Source organism: Eumetopias jubatus, unplaced genomic scaffold, assembly GCF_037043125.1.
Source record: "Eumetopias jubatus isolate StellerSeaLion01/CBP00866 unplaced genomic scaffold, mEumJub1_p1.0 scaffold_10, whole genome shotgun sequence".
NCBI classification, from domain to species: Eukaryota; Metazoa; Chordata; class Mammalia; order Carnivora; family Otariidae; genus Eumetopias; species Eumetopias jubatus.
Window position 1 is genome coordinate 78,088,368 of NW_028274816.1, and position 19,173 is coordinate 78,107,540.

The 19,173-nt window shown below is 65.2% G+C and overlaps 3 protein-coding genes across 11 annotated transcripts; 2 read left to right on the forward strand and 1 right to left on the reverse strand.

Annotated features, from left to right (window-relative positions):
• Positions 1-49: 49 nt before the first annotated feature.
• Positions 50-3,995, reverse strand: LOC114225302 (uncharacterized). Of its 6 annotated transcripts, none has more exons than XM_088028011.1 (9): positions 3,290-3,995; positions 2,626-2,733; positions 2,431-2,502; positions 2,116-2,204; positions 1,768-2,019; positions 1,316-1,480; positions 1,093-1,224; positions 701-844; positions 50-551 (listed from the first exon to the last, which is right to left on the reverse strand). In XM_088028011.1, the coding sequence occupies exons 1-9, from the start codon at positions 3,784-3,786 to the stop codon at positions 493-495; spliced, it is 1,518 nt and encodes a 505-aa protein (XP_087884137.1). In that variant the 5' UTR covers positions 3,787-3,995; the 3' UTR covers positions 50-492. The 6 variants fall into 6 exon arrangements, with proteins under 6 accessions (XP_087884137.1, XP_087884133.1, XP_027980662.1 ...); XM_088028007.1 differs by having other exon boundaries at positions 639-844; XM_028124861.2 differs by having other exon boundaries at positions 639-844; positions 2,626-3,053; positions 3,290-3,367.
• An 896-nt stretch (positions 3,996-4,891) lies between these two features.
• NEURL4 (neuralized E3 ubiquitin protein ligase 4) lies at positions 4,892-16,162 on the forward strand. 4 transcript variants are annotated; one of them, XM_028125051.2, is made up of 29 exons: positions 4,892-5,267; positions 6,034-6,478; positions 6,710-6,775; positions 6,923-7,221; positions 7,389-7,500; positions 7,582-7,670; positions 8,230-8,302; positions 8,413-8,677; positions 8,920-9,101; positions 9,419-9,504; positions 9,626-9,788; positions 9,898-10,096; positions 10,171-10,247; positions 10,360-10,438; positions 10,784-10,959; positions 11,047-11,190; positions 11,503-11,648; positions 11,739-11,963; positions 12,066-12,164; positions 12,247-12,408; positions 12,606-12,764; positions 13,299-13,457; positions 13,798-13,977; positions 14,057-14,144; positions 14,224-14,331; positions 14,480-14,624; positions 14,784-14,896; positions 14,972-15,137; positions 15,514-16,162. In XM_028125051.2, exons 1-29 carry the CDS (start codon positions 4,986-4,988, stop codon positions 15,716-15,718), a joined length of 4,692 nt encoding a protein of 1,563 aa, XP_027980852.2. In that variant the 5' UTR covers positions 4,892-4,985; the 3' UTR covers positions 15,719-16,162. The 4 variants fall into 4 exon arrangements, with proteins under 4 accessions (XP_027980852.2, XP_027980855.2, XP_087884138.1 ...); XM_028125054.2 differs by having other exon boundaries at positions 4,986-5,267; positions 11,047-11,178; XM_088028012.1 differs by having other exon boundaries at positions 4,986-5,267; positions 10,784-10,953.
• A 157-nt stretch (positions 16,163-16,319) lies between these two features.
• GPS2 (G protein pathway suppressor 2) lies at positions 16,320-19,101 on the forward strand. Its single transcript, XM_028125029.2, has 11 exons — positions 16,320-16,407; positions 16,657-16,819; positions 17,169-17,278; positions 17,359-17,471; positions 17,602-17,681; positions 17,769-17,851; positions 18,056-18,209; positions 18,295-18,384; positions 18,483-18,562; positions 18,650-18,745; positions 18,925-19,101. The coding sequence occupies exons 2-11, from the start codon at positions 16,726-16,728 to the stop codon at positions 19,006-19,008; spliced, it is 984 nt and encodes a 327-aa protein (XP_027980830.1). The 5' UTR covers positions 16,320-16,407; positions 16,657-16,725; the 3' UTR covers positions 19,009-19,101.
• Positions 19,102-19,173: the final 72 nt, after the last annotated feature.

Sequence of the window (19,173 nt, forward strand, 5' to 3'; positions counted from 1 at the left end):
GAGCCCTAGCCCCTCTGCTTCTTTCTCCTTCAGGCGCAGGGGGGTGGCAGATATAGGCTCAAGTCCTGATTCTGTCTCTCGGAGATTATGGGACCCTGGGCAAGCTCCCAGATTCCTCAGGTACTTCATCTGGAAGGCGGGCATGATGACCGCCCCCCACCCCCAGGGTGGGAAGAATGAAAGATGCTACTGGTACATTTAGGGTTGGTCGAGCCATGCCAATCGCTATCACCCTGCTGCAGCCGGGCCTTCTGGGCCTCAGAGGCCCTTGCTGAGTCCAGTCCCCCAGGCTGCTCCAACCTTTTTTCTCTGCTCTGCCCACTGTGGTTTCCTGTGTGCAGAGGTCCCTTCCTCCTCCCCGTCCTCAGTGACTGAGCAGGCCCATCCTCCGCGAACGATTCAGAGCACCCAGACTCCTGCACTTCTCTTTATTGTCCACCTCGAGGGTGGTGAGGGCTGGGAGAGGCTGGTCCCCACCCCATCCCTGGCTGGCTACATTTTCCATTGTCTGCTTCCCTCCTCTTGTGTCCATCGAAGCCGCAGGGTTTCGTCTGGAAGAAGAAAGGACTGGGTCACTGGCTTTCTTGTGACAGCTGGGAGATCTGGCCCATGTCCCCCTGAAACTCCCTAGAACCTACCCACTCAGGACCTCTCCCTCCCTGGCCAGCACAGGAAGCCACTCGCCCCTGCCTGGGCTCACGTCTACATTGGTTTTGGTGTGGGGAGTGTGGGCTGCTTCCAGGTTTCTTCTCCGAGCTTTCTGGGCTTCGCCAGTTGAGCCCCTTGGATACCAGCCACTGACACCAGCCCGACTGTGCTCTGTCTTTGGAGGACAGGGCAGCACCTGGAGTGGGGTGGGTGGCAGAGAGGAGTCAGGGAGGAGGTGTGGGGCCAGAGGGTATCCCAAGCTGGAGTGGGTCCCAGCCCCTTCTGAGCCTCCCCAGTTCCTCTCTGTACAATAGGGGCCTTGCACACCAGGATGCTTGGGGCCGCTCTTGGCATCTCTTGGTGATCTACCCTGGTTTGCAAAGAAGGGGGGCTGGGGAGCTGGGAGCTGGCCAAGAGCCAGCCATTGGGGCCTGGTGCCCTCACCAGGCTGCGATGTTGTCCCTGCCAGGGACTCTTCGGGGGTCCGGGGATCCTGAACGGGGCTTCCTGTGTGGTCCAGCAGACGGACTTCAGTGCTTATGGGATTCTCAATCACCCAGTTAAAATTTGCAGAGGCTGGAAGGATCAGGGGATCAAGGTTGGGGCACCCATCAGTCTGTTGGTTGTCAGCACCCCCTGCCCCAGGCTGACCCAGCCCAGCTCTCACTGTCCTGCGGCTCAGGCTCATCCTCTGTGTCCTCCTCAAGCTCTGGGTGGGGAGAGCACCTGAGGTACCTCCCTTTGCTATAATACTCCTTGCGTTGCAGATCAATCTCCTGGTCCGACACAATGGTGGCTGAAGGTGGGGACCGATTTCTGAAGGTAGGGGAATCTGAAGAGTCACCCCAATCACTCTGAGTCTTACAGCCACCTAGGGCATCCAGGATCCCCAGGCGTCCATAACGGTGCCCCCAGCACAGAGAAGCTCAGGCCCCGGGTTCTCATCTCCATTCTATGCCCTCCTCCCGTATTAGGAAACCCCCACGACCTCTCCATCCCCCACGCCTCTCTTGGGCTTCCCGAGGACAGCTGTGTTGAGGACCCCACCCCAGCTGCCCTCTGTCTTCCCTGGGCTCACCTCCCATTGCCCCCCCTCCCCCACCAAGCACCATGGCTAACCCTTGATTTTTGGGATGTGGTTCCTGGTCACCAGGCCAATCTCATCTTTGACTCCTCTGGCCAGTCCTCCCGTCCAGCCTTTCTCCACAGGCCTGGGCTCTGGGTCCAGCATCACGCCCCGACTGCCACCGCCCATACTGGCACTGGCCTCGTTGCTGTGCTTGTTATTACTGAAGGGAAGATTTCTCTGAGCCTTGAGGAACTTGCCTTCATCATAGTGTGACTTTCGGTGCTTGTCAAAATCACTGGAGTCTGCGGGCCATTGTAAGAGCTTGGCTTTCCCGCCAGGCAGCTGCCGAGGGTTCACTCTGCCTCCCCTTTCCACTCAGCCCCTACCCCTCATCTCACGTGTCTTGGAAAAGCTGGCTGAAGACCCTGAGCTTCTGTTATCACTGTACTGCAGGACCTTGGGGTAGAAATTGTCCATTGTTGCAAACCTGAAGGGGAGGGAGACTAGTTGGGGGCGCCAAAGGGGAGAAGACAAGAGGCCCAGGTGGTAGATGGCGCCTAGCTGGCTGACTCCCCCACCTTGGCCTTGGTTACTCCTGATGGGAATTGAAGTACCTCCCATTGTGGTGGCCAAGAAGCAGAACAGGCTCTGACCCCAGGGGTGGAGGAAGGAAGAGGCCCCAGATCTCTACTGATCTCTGGTGGGCCTCTCACCTTTCCGCCAGTGCCTGGGGAGTTGCCCAGCCAGAGGATGCCCCAAGCAGGTCCTCATCACTGTCCTGCCGCCTGCATCAGAGGGAGGGAGCAGTGCTGAGAGGCGGGCAGCAGGCAGTATCCAGGCCCTGAGACCGCTCTGCCTCCCCCCCACCCCCTTTGAGTAGGGAGGGGTCTGGACTGAGGGCTCAGCACCTGTGGTAGGGAGTGCTGGGCTCATCCACCTTCATAGATCCATAATCCTTGCCAGCGGGGTGGTAGGTAGCCAGGATGTTCATTTCATCCCACCGCTGGGACTTCTTCCTGGAGTAGGGGGAAGGACACAAGAAAGGGGGAGGAAACCTCCCAGCGACCTCCTCGTCACAGCCCTCCCTCATTCTTTCAATCACTCAAAACCTTTTTCTTTCTTTATTTCTTTATTTGACAGCGAGAGAGGGAACACAAGCAGGGGGAGTGGAGGGAGAAGCAGGCTTCCCGCCGAGCAGAGAGCCCGATGCGGGGCTTGATCCCAGGACCCTCGGACCATGACCTGAGCTGAAGGCAGAAGCTTAACGACTGAGCCAGCCAGGCGCCCCTCAAAACCTTTTTCTTGTACCCTCTCGTCGTGTCAGGGGCAGAGGAGCCTGAGGATGGGGGTTACACCTAATGATTATCACGCACCGTGGAACCAGCATTTACCTGGTACCTGCTACTCTCCCCCAAGGCCTGGGACCTCACATTTCCCACCCAATTGTCCTCAGCCGCTCACACTTCACAGTTCTTAAGACTCCGCCCCTTTCCCCTAGCTCCGCCCCCGCCAGTGTCCGGAACCTCTCCCGCCCCGCTCCGCGCCGGGTCCCCGCTGAGCTGGACTCCTTACTTCTCTGCACTGGGGGATTTCTGCATAAAGATGGAGGTGCTGGTTTTTAGGATGCTGCGGGGCCGGTCCTCACAAGGTTTGTGGGAGTGCAAGAGAGTTGACCCGGAGCGCGGTGGACTGCGTTCCGAGTTGAACACCCCAGAACACCCGGACCGGGACCGGCAGGTCCCGCATACACTGGTTCCAGGGAAGGAGGCATTTAATCCGTCAGGGTATGTGCGGGACCCAGCGCTGCGGTCCGCAACCCTCCCAGGGTGCTGGTTGGGCCCGGAACCGAGGACTGCTGCCCCCCCGGAGGGCCGGCTCGAACCAGGACAGCAAGTTACGGCTCCCCCGGAGTGCAGGGAGGTCCCAGAACCGTGAAACAGGACAACACCGGAGGGCGGCCCGGCGTCTGCCTCGACTCCTCCGATTCCTCCTGGCACACCCTTGGTTGCCCCTCCCGGGGATTCGCCACTGACGCCGCCAGCAGCCCCCGGAGCCTCCTGCTTTTCCATGGCCCCACCCGGGGGCCACTCTCAGCTGCCCCGCCCCGCCTCCTGGTGGCACATAGCCCCGCCCCGAAGCCTCGCCCCCACCGCGGCGGGCTGGGGGCGCTCGGGCGGAGGCCCGGCTACCCTTCCGCTCCGCTCCCTAGAGCCGCGGCCCCGGAATCAAGCTTTATATAGGGACCTCGGGTTGGGGTCCCCTCCGGTCGCCCCTCCCTTTCTTTCCCACCCGAAGGCCAGCTTTCTTTGTCTCTGGGATTTGTTCCCGCCCTTCTTCCCCATCACCGCCTTCATCCGAATTATCCAATCACAATCAGGGCTCCTGGTCACGGGGCGAGAAGCCCCATTTGTGACGTCACAGTCCTCCCACCTCGGCGCGAGCTCGGGAGAGTTGGGCTGGGAGCTTGTTCACAGCTCGGGGGTTTTGGGGGGAGACCGTCAGCGCCGTTACTGGAAACACCTGCCAGGGTTTCACTGGGCCTCTATCCGTGGCGTTAAGATTTAAGGGTTTGTCTGGATTGGAGTTCAAGGTGGGCTTATTTAGAAATATCGCGAGCCCTTTTATCCCCTCCCCCACCCCCCCAAAAGTCGGCCCGCTTTGCCTCTCACGAGAGGTGTGATACAAAGTGGAGGGGTTACGACAGTGTCGCGAAACATAGCCGATCTCGGTGGTGCGCAGGGCAAAGGTTTTCATTTATAAAGCTACCAGGTGCCTTCTCGGAATCCTACGGACGCCGCTCGGGGTACCCGCTCCAAAGCGTGCAGGCTCGAAGGGAAGAACCCCCCCCCCCCACTCCTCCTCTTGCCGTAAAGCGAATGCTTCGAGGTGTCGCCTGCCTCGGCGAGGGCGGGGTCGTCGGTGCGGCTGTCGCAAAGCTGAAGTGGGGGCCAGCACCCCCTGCGTCGTAAAGATGCCTGCGGCGGTCGTTTCTTCCACTGTCGCAAAAGCTCCCTGCCCAAGTCGGCACGGCTGTCGGAGCCACTCCGTCACCCCGCCATGCCGTAAAGCAAGCCTGCCCGACCCCGTCGTCCTTCCGTTCCCACCGTGGTGGTCATTAGTTCCCTAGCCCGGGATGCTTCATCGCCCGGCAGTGCCGTAAAGCATACCCGGCCCCAGCCCCGAGTCCTACTCCCTCCGGGTGTCTGTGCACCGCGGTTGCCACGGTGCCGCCAAGCGCGGCTGTCGCGCGGCCCCGGTGTCAGCGGCGATGGCGGCGGGGTCGGGTGGGAGTGGGGGCTCTGGGGGAGGCCCCGGGCCGGGGCCGGGTGGGGGTGGTGGCCCCGGCGGGAGCGGCGCAGGGCCGGGGTCCGGCGGGGGTCTGGGCAGCGGCGGGGAGCTGCACCCGCGCACCGGGCGCCTGGTGAGCCTGTCGGCCTGTGGGCGGACGGCGCGGCGGCAGCAGCCGGGCCAGGAGTTTAACCACGGGCTGGTGTTGAGCCGGGAACCCTTGCGCGATGGACGCGTCTTCACCGTCCGCATCGACCGCAAGGTGCGGAGCGGGGCCCGCGGAACCGAGATGTGGAGGGTGGTGGGAGGGGGCGAGCGGGAGACACGGGGTAGGAGATCCAGACTAGCCCACATCGCCGGCTGCCGACAGACCTTCGGGGCACCGGGCGGCGGGCAGGAGGGGCGCATGGAGCAGAAACGTTCGCTCGTCATGACGGGGCGAGGGATGAGGGGAGCTGGAGTTTCCTGCACACCCAGGAGCTGGGCAGGGACACGGGGCTGCATCCCCAGGAATGGTTAGGGACCAGATCTCCCGGAATCGTTTCTGGGAAGTAGAGGATGGAAGGATGTCAGGGATGTGACAGGAGGAGAGGGGAGAACGGAGGAAAGAACCAACCACTGGAGGATGAAGTCGGGCGGAAAGATGCGCGAGGAGAGACCCTCGGGGAGAGGGAGGTGTGCGTGCTTCGGGGTGTGATTTGGTGAAGAGGCTAGGTGCACAGAGGTGGAATGTGGGAAGAGAGGGAATGTGAGCCAGAGCCTAGGAGTGAGTCAGGCCAGGGGGAGGAGGAGAGTGGTATAGGAGAGGTAGGGGCGTGGGCGTGGAGAGCCGTGAACCCGGGGTGGTGGAGGAGTCACAGAGACCACTGCCTGTCTGGAGTAGCGTTTCACGTCTCAGGAGAGAAAAGCCCGTTGGCTGTGGGAGATGTGGGAAGAAGGGGACGCGGTGGTCTGTGAAACGTGGGTTCCTAGTGGTGGGAGACCCATGGTGGCCCATCCTGAGCCTCTGTCCACCACCCTTATCGCAGGTCAACTCCTGGAGTGGCTCCATTGAGATTGGGGTGACGGCACTGGACCCCAGTGTGCTGGACTTCCCAAGCAGCGCCACGGGGCTGAAGGGGGGCTCATGGGTAGTGTCAGGCTGCTCGGTATTGAGGGATGGACGTTCTGTGCTGGAGGAGTATGGTCAGGACCTGGACCAGCTCGGTGAAGGGGACCGTGTGGGCGTGGAGCGCACAGTTGCCGGGGAGCTGCGGCTCTGGGTGAACGGGCGGGATTGCGGGGTGGCCGCCACGGGCCTCCCCGCTCGTGTCTGGGCCGTCGTGGACCTTTACGGCAAGTGCACCCAGATTACTGTGCTTCCCCCTGAGCCGGGTTTCAGCCCCCCGGCTCCCATCCCCACACCTCCCCTCGAGCCCTCCGCGCCCCCTGAAGATTCCGCCTTGACTGAACAGGGGACCTCTGGGGATGAAGGTGAGAACACAGGGCAGTGGTGGAGGGGTGGGGCAGAGGGAGTGGCTGAAGGCCTGGGTGAGAACAAGTGACAAACAAGGCTGGGTGTGAACAGGGTCACTCAGACCCCCCCCCCACCCCCCCGAGTCTGTTGAAGGGGAAAGAAAGGACTAGAGCAGGGGGTTCTCCTGTCTGTGGGCCCTGCAGCAGTGGCTGAACCCTTATTCCCCTTCCATCCCGCCTGGTCCCCAGCCTTCATGGTGTCCCCAGCGCAGTCCCGGCCGGAGACGTTTCCTAACAGCCTTGAGTCGCATAATGGTGAGGGGCTTCTGGGAGGCTTTGGGGAGTGGGAAGTGAGGTGGACGAGGCGAGGGGAGGGGCCTCAGGAGAGGGCTAGGGGGAGAGTGGTGAGCCCGAGGGTGTAGAACCTCATTCCAGCTTCCCTCCCCCGTCCCGCTGCTGTAGACTTTGCCAGCATGGAGCTCTCCGAGGTGGTGGGCAACGCCATCCTGTCTGCCTACAACGGGGGGCTCCTAAATGTGAACCTGAGCTCCCCGCCAACAGGGGAAGGACTGGGGTCTGGCGGTACCGCCACCTCGCCCATCCTCACTTCCAACGATGCCCTGCTCTTTCACGAGAAGTGCGGGACGCTCATCAAACTCAGCAACAACAATAAGACCGCCGAGCGCCGCCGGCCCCTGGATGAATTCAACAACGGGGTTGTCATGACCAATCGCCCGCTCCGGGACAATGAGATGTTTGAGGTGTGCAAGCTCCCGGGCGCTGGCTGGCCCCTCACCCTCCGGGAACCAAAGATGGGGCTCCATCCTTGACGGTGGAAGGGTGGGGCTCAGGGAACAGCTGAGGGCCGAGGGTCCTTTCTCAGCCTTTACACGCCCCGCCTCGCCCTTCTGCTGTTGCTCCCCCCAAGATCCGCATCGACAAGCTCGTAGACAAGTGGTCGGGCTCCATTGAGATCGGTGTCACCACCCACAACCCCAACAACCTGGAGTACCCAGCCACCATGACCAACCTGCAGTCAGGTACCAGCCCCTGACAGGGCGGAGGCACCTTCCTAAGGCGGGGGAGGCCCAGGCCCTAGCCAGGTGTCTACCTTCCCCCAGGCACCATCATGATGAGTGGCTGCGGGATCCTGACCAATGGCAAGGGCACTCGCCGGGAGTACTGTGAATTCAGTCTGGACGAGCTGCAGGTGAGGGGGGGCAGGGTGCAAGAGTCTGGGCCACTGTCCGGGGCAGCCCCGTCACCCTGCATCTCTGCCGGGGCACCACAGTCTCCGCTGCGATCTAGAGCAAGGCCTCTGCTCTCTCGCTTGAAGGTTCCTTCTGAGAAGGCAGGGTTGTGCGATAGTTAGGCTCTCAGATTTTGGAATCAGAGGGTCACTTTCTCTTACTGTGTGGCCGTGTGGGGTCGTGGCCAGAGGCAAGCAGCTCACTCGTTGTCTCTGGTAGGTGGTATTTTTTTTTTCCCTTTTAAAATTTTTTTCTAACGTCTGAACCGAGCCTGTTAATACTTTATATATTGCTTAGAGAGGCGGGTAAGGGGATGTTTGTAAGGGGGCTTCACGCTGTGACTGACTTTCCGGGAGCATTCGGGGGCTCAAGACTCCGGCGCCTTCGGAGCCGTTCCCTGGCGGCCTGGGCTGGTGGGAAGGCTTTAGAACCAACCCCTCTGTTCTCAGGGGCCCCAGGAGAAGTCTGGAGCCTGATGGGGGGATGGGTTCTGGATCTTTGTTTTTCTGCTTTGGCTAGGAAGGTGACCACATTGGTCTCATGAGGAAGTCCAACTCTGCCCTACACTTCTTCATTAACGGCATCGACCAGGGTAAAGGGACGCCCAGAGCGGGCTGCTGGGTCAGGGCTTTCGGGAGTGGGGGGTCTGTACCTCCTTGTCCTGCCTGTCTTTGATGCTGGTCCCCCCCACACTCCCCCCAGGCGTGGCTACCCCACTGACACCCCCAGTGGTGTACGGTGTGGTGGACTTGTACGGGATGGCGGTGAAGGTGACCATCGTGCACGATAACAACCATAGTGACCGTCTGCGCCGGAACAATGCCATCCTGCGGGCACTGTCTCCGGAGGGGGCCCTCCGGCGCGCTGCCCCTGCTGCTCAGGCAGAGCCCGAGCGCCTGCTTTTCCACCCCAACTGCGGGCAGAAGGCAGCTATCACCCACGAGGGACGCACTGCCCTGAGGCCCCAGTATGGCCCATGGGGTGGGGAGAAGCCTGCAGAAGGGGCTCTGATGGGATGGGGGGGTGGAGAGCAGGAGGCAGAGGGATTCTGATCTGGGGAGCTCTGGACAGGAAAGGGGGGGAGCCTCGCGTAGAGTGAAGCTTCTCTGGTTGGCTCGGGGCAGCGGGTGTCGGGCAGGCATCGCCGGGCGAAGGTTTGGCGTGCGCAGAGCGTGTGTTCACGCCTGAGTCCCTGTTCCCTGTCCTCAGTGCCACCGATGACTTCAACCATGGCGTGGTGCTGAGCAGCAGGGCCCTGCGGGACGGAGAGGTGTTTCAGGTGCGCATTGACAAAATGGTGGACAAGTGGGCCGGCTCCATTGAGATCGGAGTCACCACCCACGACCCTGCCTACCTCCAGCTGCCGTCCACCATGACCAACTTGCGCTCCGGTGAGCTCCCCGGGAGGGCGGGGCCCAGAAAGGGCCTGTGCGAGGAAGCTGCCCCTGGAGCCCTGATGCTTGGTCCCCCCCCCCCTCTGTCTTTACCGGTCCTGCTTATGACGACTCATTCAGGCGCCAAGCGCTGTTGCGTGGACAGTGCTCGTGGGGGGTGGGTACCTGCAGAGTTTTCTGCCCGGCCCTGGGAAGAAAGCTGACCATCAGGGCAGGCTGGGCCAGCGGCTCTGGGGAGGGACAGGGAGACTGCCGTATAACGGAGTGGAGCCCTGGCTCCTGCTCATGTCCTCTGTCACTCCCTGTCCCCGTAGGGACCTGGATGATGACTGGGAACGGGGTGATGCACAACGGGACGACCATCTTGGATGAATATGGGCACAACCTGGACCGCCTCAAGGTGGGAGAGCGGGGGTACCGCCGGGGCTCGGCGAGCGGGGGGTGGGCAAGGGGGGCTGCCGTAGGACCAGCCCTCGCGGGAACTCTGCCTGACTCCTCACTCCAGCCCCCCTTCTTCCAAGGCAGGGGACACGGTGGGCGTGGTGCGGCGGGAGGACGGGACTCTGCACTTCTTTGTCAATGGGATGACTCAGGGCCCTGCGGCCTGGAACGTGCCCCCAGGTGTCTACGCTGTCGTGGACTTGTACGGCCAGGCAGCCCAGGCCACCATTGTGGACGACGTGGGTGAGGGCTGGGGCCGGGGCTTGGGGCGGCCTCGGCAGGGCGGGGGGGGGGGGGGAAGAGGGGCTTCGGAGACCACCGGCAACCTCATGGGTTACGTCCCCTCTCCCAGAGGTGCCCCCAGTGCCCGACCCGCTCCCTGAAGGGAACAACCAGGTGTCCCCCAGCTCCCCATCGTCGGGGGCCGGGGGCTCCGACCTGCGCTTCCACCAGCTGCACGGCAGTAATGCTATCATCACCAACGGGGGCCGCACGGCGCTTCGTCACAACTGCCGCAGCGAGTTCAACGACGCCATCGTCATCTCCAACCGGTCAGTGTGGGCGTGGCCTCCTGCGGCCTCGGCCTTCCGCGCAGGGCCTCTCTGACTGCCGCTGTCCCTGGCAGGGCCCTGCGGGACGGAGAGCTGTTTGAGATCGTCATTCAGAAGATGGTGGACCGCTGGTCAGGCTCCATCGAGGCTGGTGAGGGGCGTGGGCGTGCGCAAGCGTCGTGCGCGTGTGTGGTTGTGTGTGCCGGGGGTGGTGCGGGCTGCCTGTTGTGGGGGCTTGGCGCTCACCTACCCCTGCCTCCTAGGGGTGACCGCTATTCGGCCGGAGGACCTCGAGTTCCCCAACACCATGACGGACATCGACTACGACACGTGGATGCTGAGGTTCGGCTGCCTGCTTTGACGGCCGGCCCGGTAGGGCTGCGTGGAGCTGGCCAGGATGAGGGAAGCCGGCTTTGGGGCCTGTCGTGGCCCTGGCAGGCCTGAGGGATCTGGTTACCCCTTCCCTTCGATTCTGGGAGGCCCACCCACGTCACCACGCACCCTCCAGCGGCCCAGCCTCTTCTCTGCGGGGAGCTCCTGCTTTTTCCTGGGGGGATCCCAGAGACGTAGGAGACAGAGGAAGATCCCAGTCCAAGGCACTGGAAGGTTCTGATGAGCAGGGACCGCGCAGAGGCCTGCGTGGGGAGGAGCTGGGAGGCTTACCGGCCTCGCCTGTCGTCCCTCCAGTGGCACGGCCATCATGCAAGACGGGAACACCATGCGCAACAACTACGGCTGCGACCTGGATGCGCTGGGCACGGGCGCGCGCATCGGCATGATGCGCACCGCCAAGGGCGACCTGCACTACTTCATCAACGGCCAGGACCAAGGCGCTGCCTGCTCAGGCTTGCCTCCGGGTAAAGGTGACTGGTCTGTGGCTTTCGGCCTGCCAGCCTCACGCCAGCCCAGCCCGGGCCATCTGGCCTCTGACCCCTTCCTTCTCCACCCAGAGGTGTACGCGGTGGTGGATCTCTATGGCCAGTGTGTCCAGGTGTCCATCACCAGTGCCACCGGCCCCATGGATAACAGCCTGGCGACCAGCAACACCGCCACCGAGAAGTCCTTCCCTCTGCACTCCCCAGGTTCAGCTGGCTGTTAGTGCGCTGTGGGCCGAGGGCGGGGTGGGGGAGGTGACGTTCAAGGCCAGGGCAGCTGCAGACCGAGGGCAGGGAACACGCCAGGGGCCCCGGGTAGGACACGCCCCACGAAGGGGGGCGGGGTCCGGGCTGGAGCGTGGGCTGGGCGCCCCCCCTGCCACCTGGGGGATGGGGGGGGCGGGCTGCTGGAAGCCGGTCGAGAGGGGCCTTTAGGGCAGCTTCCTGTTTGACCCGAAAGCTCTGCTCCGTGCCCTTCCTGAAACCCGCGGCCCCAACGCCGCGCCTTCCTGTGGCACCATGTCCCTGCAGTGGCCGGCGTGGCTCACCGATTCCACAGCACCTGTGGCAAGAACGTCGCTCTGGAGGAGGATGGCACAAGGGCGGTGCGCGCGGCCGGCTACGCTCACGGCCTCGTCTTCAGCACCAAGGAGCTCAGGACGGAGGAGGTGTTCGAGGTGGGCGCCGGGCCGTCCGCCGCGGGGCCAGGCTGTTGCCCGAGCTCGCGCCCCGCGCCCGTGGCAGCCGCCGTGCTCTCTCGCCCTCAGGTGAAGGTGCAGGAGCTGGACGAGAGGTGGGCGGGCTCCCTCCGGCTGGGGCTGACCACGCTCGCGCCCGGGGAGACGGGGCCCGGCGCAGGCGGGGGCCCCGGGCTGCCTCCCTCCCTCCCAGAGCTCCGGACAAAGACCACCTGGATGGTGTCCAGCTGCGAAGTGAGGCGCGACGGGCAGCTCCAGAGGATGAACTATGGCCGGAACCTAGAGAGGCTAGGGGTGAAGCTGCGGGCTCCCGGGCCAGGGGTGGGGGGGGAGGGGGGGAGCGGGGGTGGGGGAGATGTGGCCTGAGGCTCTGTGCTTGTGTCCCCTCGGGCCTAGGTGGGGAGCCGCGTGGGCATCCGCCGGGGCGCGGACGACACGATGCACATCCTGGTGGACGGAGAGGACATGGGGCCCGCGGCCACTGGCGTCGCCAAGGTGGGTCCGGGACGGTTCTTGGGTTTGGAGAGCGGGCTCGAGGCCCCGGATCTCTGACTCCCGTGTCGTGTGTGCCCCGCAGAACGTGTGGGCGGTGCTGGATCTCTACGGGCCGGTCCGGAGCGTGTCTGTGGTCAGCTCCACGAGGCTGGAGGAGCCCGAGAGCACCCAGCCGCCTTCTCCCAACTCGGACACCGGGAGCGAGGGCGAGGAAGACGACGAAGGGGAGGAGCAGGGCCTGAGAGTGAGGGGCCGCAGCGGGGCACACGGGGCCAGTGGACAGCGGGGTGCTCTGGGCTTCTCAGATGCTGCCCTTGGCGGGGGGGGGGGGGGGCAGAGGCGTAGACGCAAGCCCTGTGTAAACGCCGGGGGCGGGGTGGGTGGCCCGGGCCTCGCATGGGCAACCCTGGCAGCTCCATCTCTCCTCCACGCCATGGCCAGAGTCAAGGGGCCATGATGCCCACGGCCCTCGAGTTCCTGGAGAACCACGGGAAGAACATTCTGCTGTCCAACGGGAACCGTACGGCTACGCGGGTGGCCAGCTACAATCAGGGCATCGTCGTCATCAACCGGCCCCTGGTGCCCCAGCTGCTGGTCCAGGTGCGCCTCACCTCCTCCTCCGCAGCTCCTCTTACTCAGGGTCATCCGGGGCCAATCCTCCTGGAGAAACCCCTCTCCACTGGAGGACAGAGTGGAGGCAAGCCCCCAGGATGAGCTTCCCAGGCTTCGGTTCGTACCCCACGGTGGGATTTGTAGATCGATCCTGGGGAAGGCCCCCCCACCGCCTTGGCGACTGGTGTGGGGAGCAGTAACGAGAGGCCGGGGGACACGAGAAAGACCCCTGGTCCTACATGTGGGCGCCGGGAGGGCCCGCCGAGGAGGAGGCCTTTCTGCCACGGACGGAAGATTCAGTGAGCCAGCTGAAAGCAGCCGCGGGCGGCAGGAACCCTTAGCCAGGCAACAGCAGGACCAAGGCTGACACAGGGAAGGAAACACACGAGTTGACAGTTTGCGGTCCCTCCAGCCTCAGAAGGGGCAGCATCCCTCCCTGGCTGAGGGGGGGTGGGTGGCACTGCTGGGTAGTCTCTCCCCGGGGGGCCGTGACTGCGGAGTAGTGGTCACCTCTCCCCCCAGGTGCGGATCGATTTCCTGAACCGACAGTGGACGTCTTCCCTGGTCCTGGGAGTCCTCACCTGCCCCCCCGAGAGGCTCAACTTCCCTGCTTCTGCCTGCGCCCTCAAGCGGGCGGCCTGGCTGCTACGGGGCCGCGGCATCTTCCACAATGGTCTCAAGGTGGGTGGGGGCAGAGGGAAGGGACAGGGCCACGCTCAAGTCGGGAGGGGCTGGCCCAAAGGGAGAAGAGGGGCACCCAGCCCTCGTTGTGGGTCTCGTGTATCAAGGGGCCCCGTGTGGGTAGACCCTCTAGCGGGTGAGCAAGAGCGTGTCATTGTCTACTCCCAGGCTTATCACGGCCTCCTGCGTCCTTGCCGTCGGGAATGTGGCCGTCGGGGGGGAAGGGGGCGAGCGCGGAGGCCAAGCCCGGGCACTGGCACCGGCGGCAGAGTGAAGGGCGGGCGCGGCCGCTGCTGGGGGGAGTCTGATCTCTGGGAACAGAGTACGTCTCTCCTCCCAGATCTGTGAGAAGTTTGGGCCAAATCTGGACACGTGTCCTGAAGGCACCGTCCTGGGGCTGCGGCTAGACAGCTCTGGCGGGCTGCATCTGCACGTCAACGGCACGGACCAGGGCGTGGCTGTGCCGGACGTCCCCCAGCCCTGCCACGCTCTCGTGGACCTCTACGGGCAGTGTGAGCAGGTTAGCCGACTGGAGGCAGGGTGGCGGGGGTCGGCGGGCCCTGGGGGCCGGGTCAGCCTCATCATGCCCTGCCCTGCAGGTGACAATCGTGAGTCCTGAACCAGGGGCTCCCAGTGGGAAGAGTGCTGGAACCCAGGGGGACATGGAAAAAGCGGACATGGTGGACGGTGAGCCAACCCCCAGCCCCCAGGGGCCCGGCCCCGCAGCCCCAGCTCCTGTGACCCTGCCCCCCTTCTGCTGTCTCAGGCATCAAGGAGAGTGTGTGCTGGGGCCCACTGCCTGCTGCTAGCCCTCTCAAGAGCTGCGAGTACCATGCCCTCTGCTCCCGATTCCAAGAACTGCTCTTGCTTCCTGGTGAGTCCCCAGCGCTGCAGAGCCCACTGCACTCCCTGGACCGGTGCGGGGCTGTGCCCAGAGCCCCGGGGACCAGCTGGAAGGGGCCGCATGGTGGAGACCCGGGGCCGGAGCCACCGCACCCAGACTACCCCTCGCTTTCCCACAGAGGATTATTTCATGCCCCCGCCCAAGCGGAGCCTGTGCTACTGTGAGTCTTGCCGGAAGCTTCGAGGGGATGAGGCCCACAGGCGCCGTGGGGAGCCCCCCCGGGAATACGCTCTGCCCTTCGGCTGGTGCAGGTTCAACCTCAGGTACATGGGGGGCCGGGTGGCGCTTCTCCCTTAGCGCGCTTACGCCCTGGACGGGGGAGGCCCTCCAGAGGGCGCGTGGAAGAAGTGACAGGACTCGTAGGCCAGGGGATGGTGTCAGGGAGCCAGCGACCTGTGTCCAGTGTGCCGGGTCCGTCGTAGGGTGAATCCCCGCCTGGAAGCTGGGACGCTGACCAAGAAGTGGCACATGGCGTATCACGGGAGCAACGTGGCAGCCGTCCGGAGGGTGCTGGACCGTGGGGAGCTGGGAGCAGGTACCTCGGGGCTGGCAGAGGCAGGGCCGTGGGGCCCCGGCCCCGGAGGGCGGCCCTGACCCGGCTCTCCCACAGGCACCGCCTCCATCCTGAGCTGCCGGCCCTTGAAAGGCGAGCCCGGGGTAGGGTTTGAGGAGCCTGGCGAGAACTGCGCACCCCCGCGGGAGGGGCAGCCCCCTCCGGCGCTGCTTTCCCCCTCCCTCCTGTATGCTGGGGCGGAGACCCTGGCATCCAAAGTGCAGTGAGTACGCCTGGGGCGGGGGGGGGGGTGGTCTCCGTGGCTTGCCCTCCGAGTTCCCACCGTGACACTCTAGAACGTTTAGCTTTGAAGATGACTAGTACTATGGAAATAAAAAGTAGAGCGGGGCGCGGTGGGTCACACGTGCGGCTGGAGCGTGAGGTGGGAGGGTGGTCAGGATGGACATCGTGAAGAAGGTTTGAGCAGAGGCCTGGAGAAGGGAGGGGGCGCACGGGCGTCCGGGCAGAGGGCGGCAAGCTGGGAGGGCCGCCCCTGTAAGGCCGGGGCGACCCCGAAGGCCGGTGCCAGTCGTGCAGGTAGCAGGGGCAGGAGGGAGCCCGAGTTCCTCACGGACGGCTTTCTGCTTCTTGCCCGACAGATTCCGGGACCCCAAGTCCCAGCGGACGCACCAGGCCCAGGTGGCGTTCCAGGTGTGCGTGCGCCCCGGCTCCTACACCCCCGGGCCCCCTTCGGCCGCCCTCCGAGAACCTCCCGACCCCCACTTCAGCCCAGCCGAACTCGAGTGGGTAACCAAGGAGAAGGGGGCCACGCTCCTCTGTGCCCTGCTGGTGCGCGTGGAGTGAGGGCCGGCCTCTCGACGACAAGCACAGAGGGGCCCCGGCCCGCGGACTCTGCGTGACCACGGCCCCGGCTCAGCCCCTCCCCCCCCGCGACCCCGCCCGCCCCCGGCGGCTCGGCGACCCCAGCGCCAGCGGATGCGCCCGGAGCCCGAGGCCCGCCGCGCCGCCGGAAGGGGAGCGCGTCTCCGCGCGCACGGCGCACGCCCCCGGCGTGGCAGCCCCCTTCATGCACTGACTTGGGGAACACGACTCCCTGGACTCCCTCCCCCGTGTCACTTAATTTATTTCCGTTTTCGTTCCTGTTACTGTGAATCCCGAGGAGCCTCCCCGGACCCGCCGCTTCCCGGGCCGCCGGGCGGAGAGGCGAGGGCGGGCGCGGGGAAGGTGGGCGGCTGTACAGTTGTGACGGACGCGGGTTTCCAAGGAGCCAATAAACGCCGTCCCGGAGCGCACGCCTCGGCCTCTCTCTCGCGCCGCCCCAGACGAGCCCTGGGCCCGCCCAGCTTGGGGGCGCCGGGCGAGCCGACGGGGTTTGGCCGCCCCCGGCACCCGTCGCGGCCGCTTCCGCCCTTCCCTGCGCCCGACCCACGAGGCCGCCGGCCGCCCCGGCTCCGGAAGGAGTCGGCCCGGCGGCCGGAAGTGACGCGCGGCCGAGGCGCTGAGGAGCCGCGGAGAGAGCGCAGCGAAGGCCGGTAGGGAGGGGGCGGGGGGCGGGGGGCGGGGGGCGGGCAGCGCCGAGGCCGGAGACCCCTGCCCGGCCGCGCACGCGGAGCACCGGGGTCCGGCTGGGGGGGTGGGGAGGGGAGGGGAGGGGAGGGGGGGAAACGGGCGCCGGGCACGTGACCGGGGTGGCGGCGGCGGCGGCGGCGGCGGCGGCGGGCGGGCGGGCTCCCGCCTCGGCCCGCCCGGCGCGACCCCCCTGAGCGCCCGCCTCCCGGTAGGCCCGGTCCGAGGTCTGGCAGTCCGTGGCAGAGCCGGGCGCGCACGGCCCGAGCGCCCCCGGCAGCACCATGCCCGCGCTCCTGGAGCGCCCCAAGCTTTCCAACGCCATGGCCCGGGCGTTGCACCGGCACATCATGATGGAGCGGGAGCGCAAGCGGCAGGGTGAGCTGGGCCCGAGCGGGAGGACACCCCGGGCGGCGGCGCTCCGCCGGGGGCCCGGCCCCCACCACGCGCGGAGCAGCGCGCCGCGGCCGCTCGGGGGAGGGATGGGGCGGCCCCGCCGGTGGTGGGAACCGGAGGCCGGGTCGGAGCCCCAGAACCCCTGGGTCGGGAAGGACCTTGGAGAGCACCTAATCGAGTCTCCCTCCCTGTCCCCTCCGGAAGGAAAGAGCCCTTGCCGACGGGGCAGAGGGAGCATTGTGATAACCGGGTTTTGAAGGTCCTCGATCCCTGCCACTCTGGTATTCTAACCACCCTGCCGTCTTCCCGTTCTGCCTGACTCTTTCTCCAGAGGAGGAGGAGGTGGACAAGATGATGGAACAGAAGATGAAGGAGGAGCAAGAGAGGAGGAAGAAAAAGGAGATGGAAGAGAGAATGTCACTAGAGGAGACCAAGGAACAAGTAAGCGGCGCCTTGATCTGTCCCAGCTCTTTTCCTCCCTTGGCTCTCCTGCCTTCAGCTCCAGTCCCCGCCCTCCGCAGATCCTGAAGTTGCAGGAGAAGCTGTTGGCCCTACAGGAAGAGAAGCACCAGCTCTTCCTGCAACTCAAGAAAGTTTTACACGAGGAAGAGAAACGGAGGCGAAAGGAGCAGAGGTGGGATTGGAGAGCTAAAACTTGGGGCAGAGTGTAACTGGGATCTGGGAACACCAGATCGGTGTCTAACGGCAGAAGAGGGGGCACTTGTCCTCGCCCTCGAGTTTGAGCTGCCCGCCTCCCCCCGCAGTGACCTGACCACTCTGACATCAGCCGCGTACCCGCAGAGCCTGACAGTTCACACAGGAACTCACCTCCTCAGCATGCAGGGTGAGGAAGGCCCCGCGGGGTGCAACGTGCCCTCCTGGGGCTTGCAGCCACCCACTTCAGCCTCACGAAGCCCCTCTCCCTGTCTAGGGAGCCCTGGAGGACACAGTCGCCCAGGAACCCTCATGGCAGCCGACAGGGCCAAGCAGATGTTCGGACCCCAAGTGCTCACGGTAAGCAGCAGGACTGAGTCCGTGGAGCGCACTGGTTTTCTCGGCTACTTCCACGCAGACCCAGGCGCCTTCGTGAACCGAGGGTCCAAGTCGTGAGCAACGTGTGACGCTTTCCCGTGTCGTGGGAAGTGGGGCGTAGGCGAGGCGCGTGGGGTTCTGCTTTGCAGTGGACAGCACCAGTGAGCGCCCCTGCTCCCTCCGCAGACGCGGCACTACGTGGGCTCGGCAGCTGCTTTCGCGGGGACCCCGGAGCACGGTCAATTCCAAGGCAGCCCTGGCGGTGCCTATGGGACCGCCCAGCCCCCACCCCACTACGGACCCACGCAGCCGGCCTACAGCCCCAGTCAGCAGCTCAGAGGTGAGTGGCGGGAAGAGAGAGGGAGGCGGCCGGTCGCCAAGCGGCCGGAAGGAGGCCCGACCGCCTGCGCCCCTGCCGTCCTCAGCACCTTCGGCGTTCCCGGCGGTGCAGTACCTGTCGCAGCCGCAGCCGCAGCCCTACGCGGTGCACGGCCACTTCCAGCCCACCCAGACAGGTGAGGCTGCCCGGCGCCGCGGTCCTGGCCCCCTGCGTCCTCCTTGCCTCCGCTTTCCGGGGTCTGCTCATCCCGCACACCCCTCCTTCCCTTCCTAGGCTTCCTCCAGCCCGGCGGGGCCCTGTCCTTACAGAAGCAGATGGAACACGCCAATCAGCAGACCGGCTTCTCGGACTCTGTGAGTATGGAGTCCTGGGAGGTCAAGGGCAGCGCTCGGCCAAGGGGCGCCCCGGGCTGCCTCAGGTCCTGACTCTCTTCTCCGCAGTCCTCCCTGCGCCCCATGCATCCCCAAGCTCTGCATCCAGCCCCTGGACTCCTCGCCTCTCCCCAGCTCCCTGTGCAGATGCAGCCAGCAGGAAAGGTAAGGATGGCAATCCCACCCGCCGGAAGCCCTGCGCTTCCAGGGAAAGCAGCACTGGGTAGGAGGAGAGGCAGCCCCCACTCCTCCTTTTCCCTCTCTGGGGGAGCGGCTGGGAGTGCGGGGGTGCGCTGAGGGGGAGGGCCACACCGACAGAGCCCCCCCCCCCCCACCACCACCAGTCGGGCTTTGCAGCGACCAGCCAGCCTGGCCCTCGGCTCCCCTTCATCCAGCACAGCCAGAATCCGCGATTCTACCACAAGTGATCGTCAGATTTTATCTTCAAGCTCACCCCCAACCCCCGCCACGGGTGAGGGCCCCTGGTGTGTCCCAGTCCAATAAAATCTGCCTGCCACCGCCCCTGGCTGCTGTGTGCCTCTCTCTGGGCCCAGGCCAGGGCCGCATGGAGGGTGAGGGGTGGCAGGCAGGTC

Excerpts from the sequence above, each read along its gene's own strand:
- LOC114225302 (XM_088028007.1), bottom strand. The coding sequence starts at position 3,786 with ATGGAAAAGCAGGAGGCTCCGGGGGCTGCTGGCGGCGTCAGTGGCGAA. Across the intron at positions 2,734-3,289 it reads AAATCCCCCAGTGCAGAGAA|GAAGAAGTCCCAGCGGTGGG; the intron begins GTAAGGAGTCCA and ends CCCCTACTCCAG. Across the intron at positions 2,020-2,115 it reads AGCCAGCTTTTCCAAGACAC|ACTCCAGTGATTTTGACAAG; the intron begins GTGAGATGAGGG and ends AATGGCCCGCAG.
- GPS2 (XM_028125029.2), top strand. The coding sequence starts at position 16,726 with ATGCCCGCGCTCCTGGAGCGCCCCAAGCTTTCCAACGCCATGGCCCGG. Across the intron at positions 16,820-17,168 it reads GCGGGAGCGCAAGCGGCAGG|AGGAGGAGGAGGTGGACAAG; the intron begins GTGAGCTGGGCC and ends CTCTTTCTCCAG. Across the intron at positions 18,385-18,482 it reads CTTCCAGCCCACCCAGACAG|GCTTCCTCCAGCCCGGCGGG; the intron begins GTGAGGCTGCCC and ends TTCCCTTCCTAG.
- NEURL4 (XM_028125051.2), top strand. The coding sequence starts at position 4,986 with ATGGCGGCGGGGTCGGGTGGGAGTGGGGGCTCTGGGGGAGGCCCCGGG. Across the intron at positions 9,102-9,418 it reads CATGACCAACTTGCGCTCCG|GGACCTGGATGATGACTGGG; the intron begins GTGAGCTCCCCG and ends CTGTCCCCGTAG. Across the intron at positions 14,145-14,223 it reads AAAAGCGGACATGGTGGACG|GCATCAAGGAGAGTGTGTGC; the intron begins GTGAGCCAACCC and ends CTGCTGTCTCAG.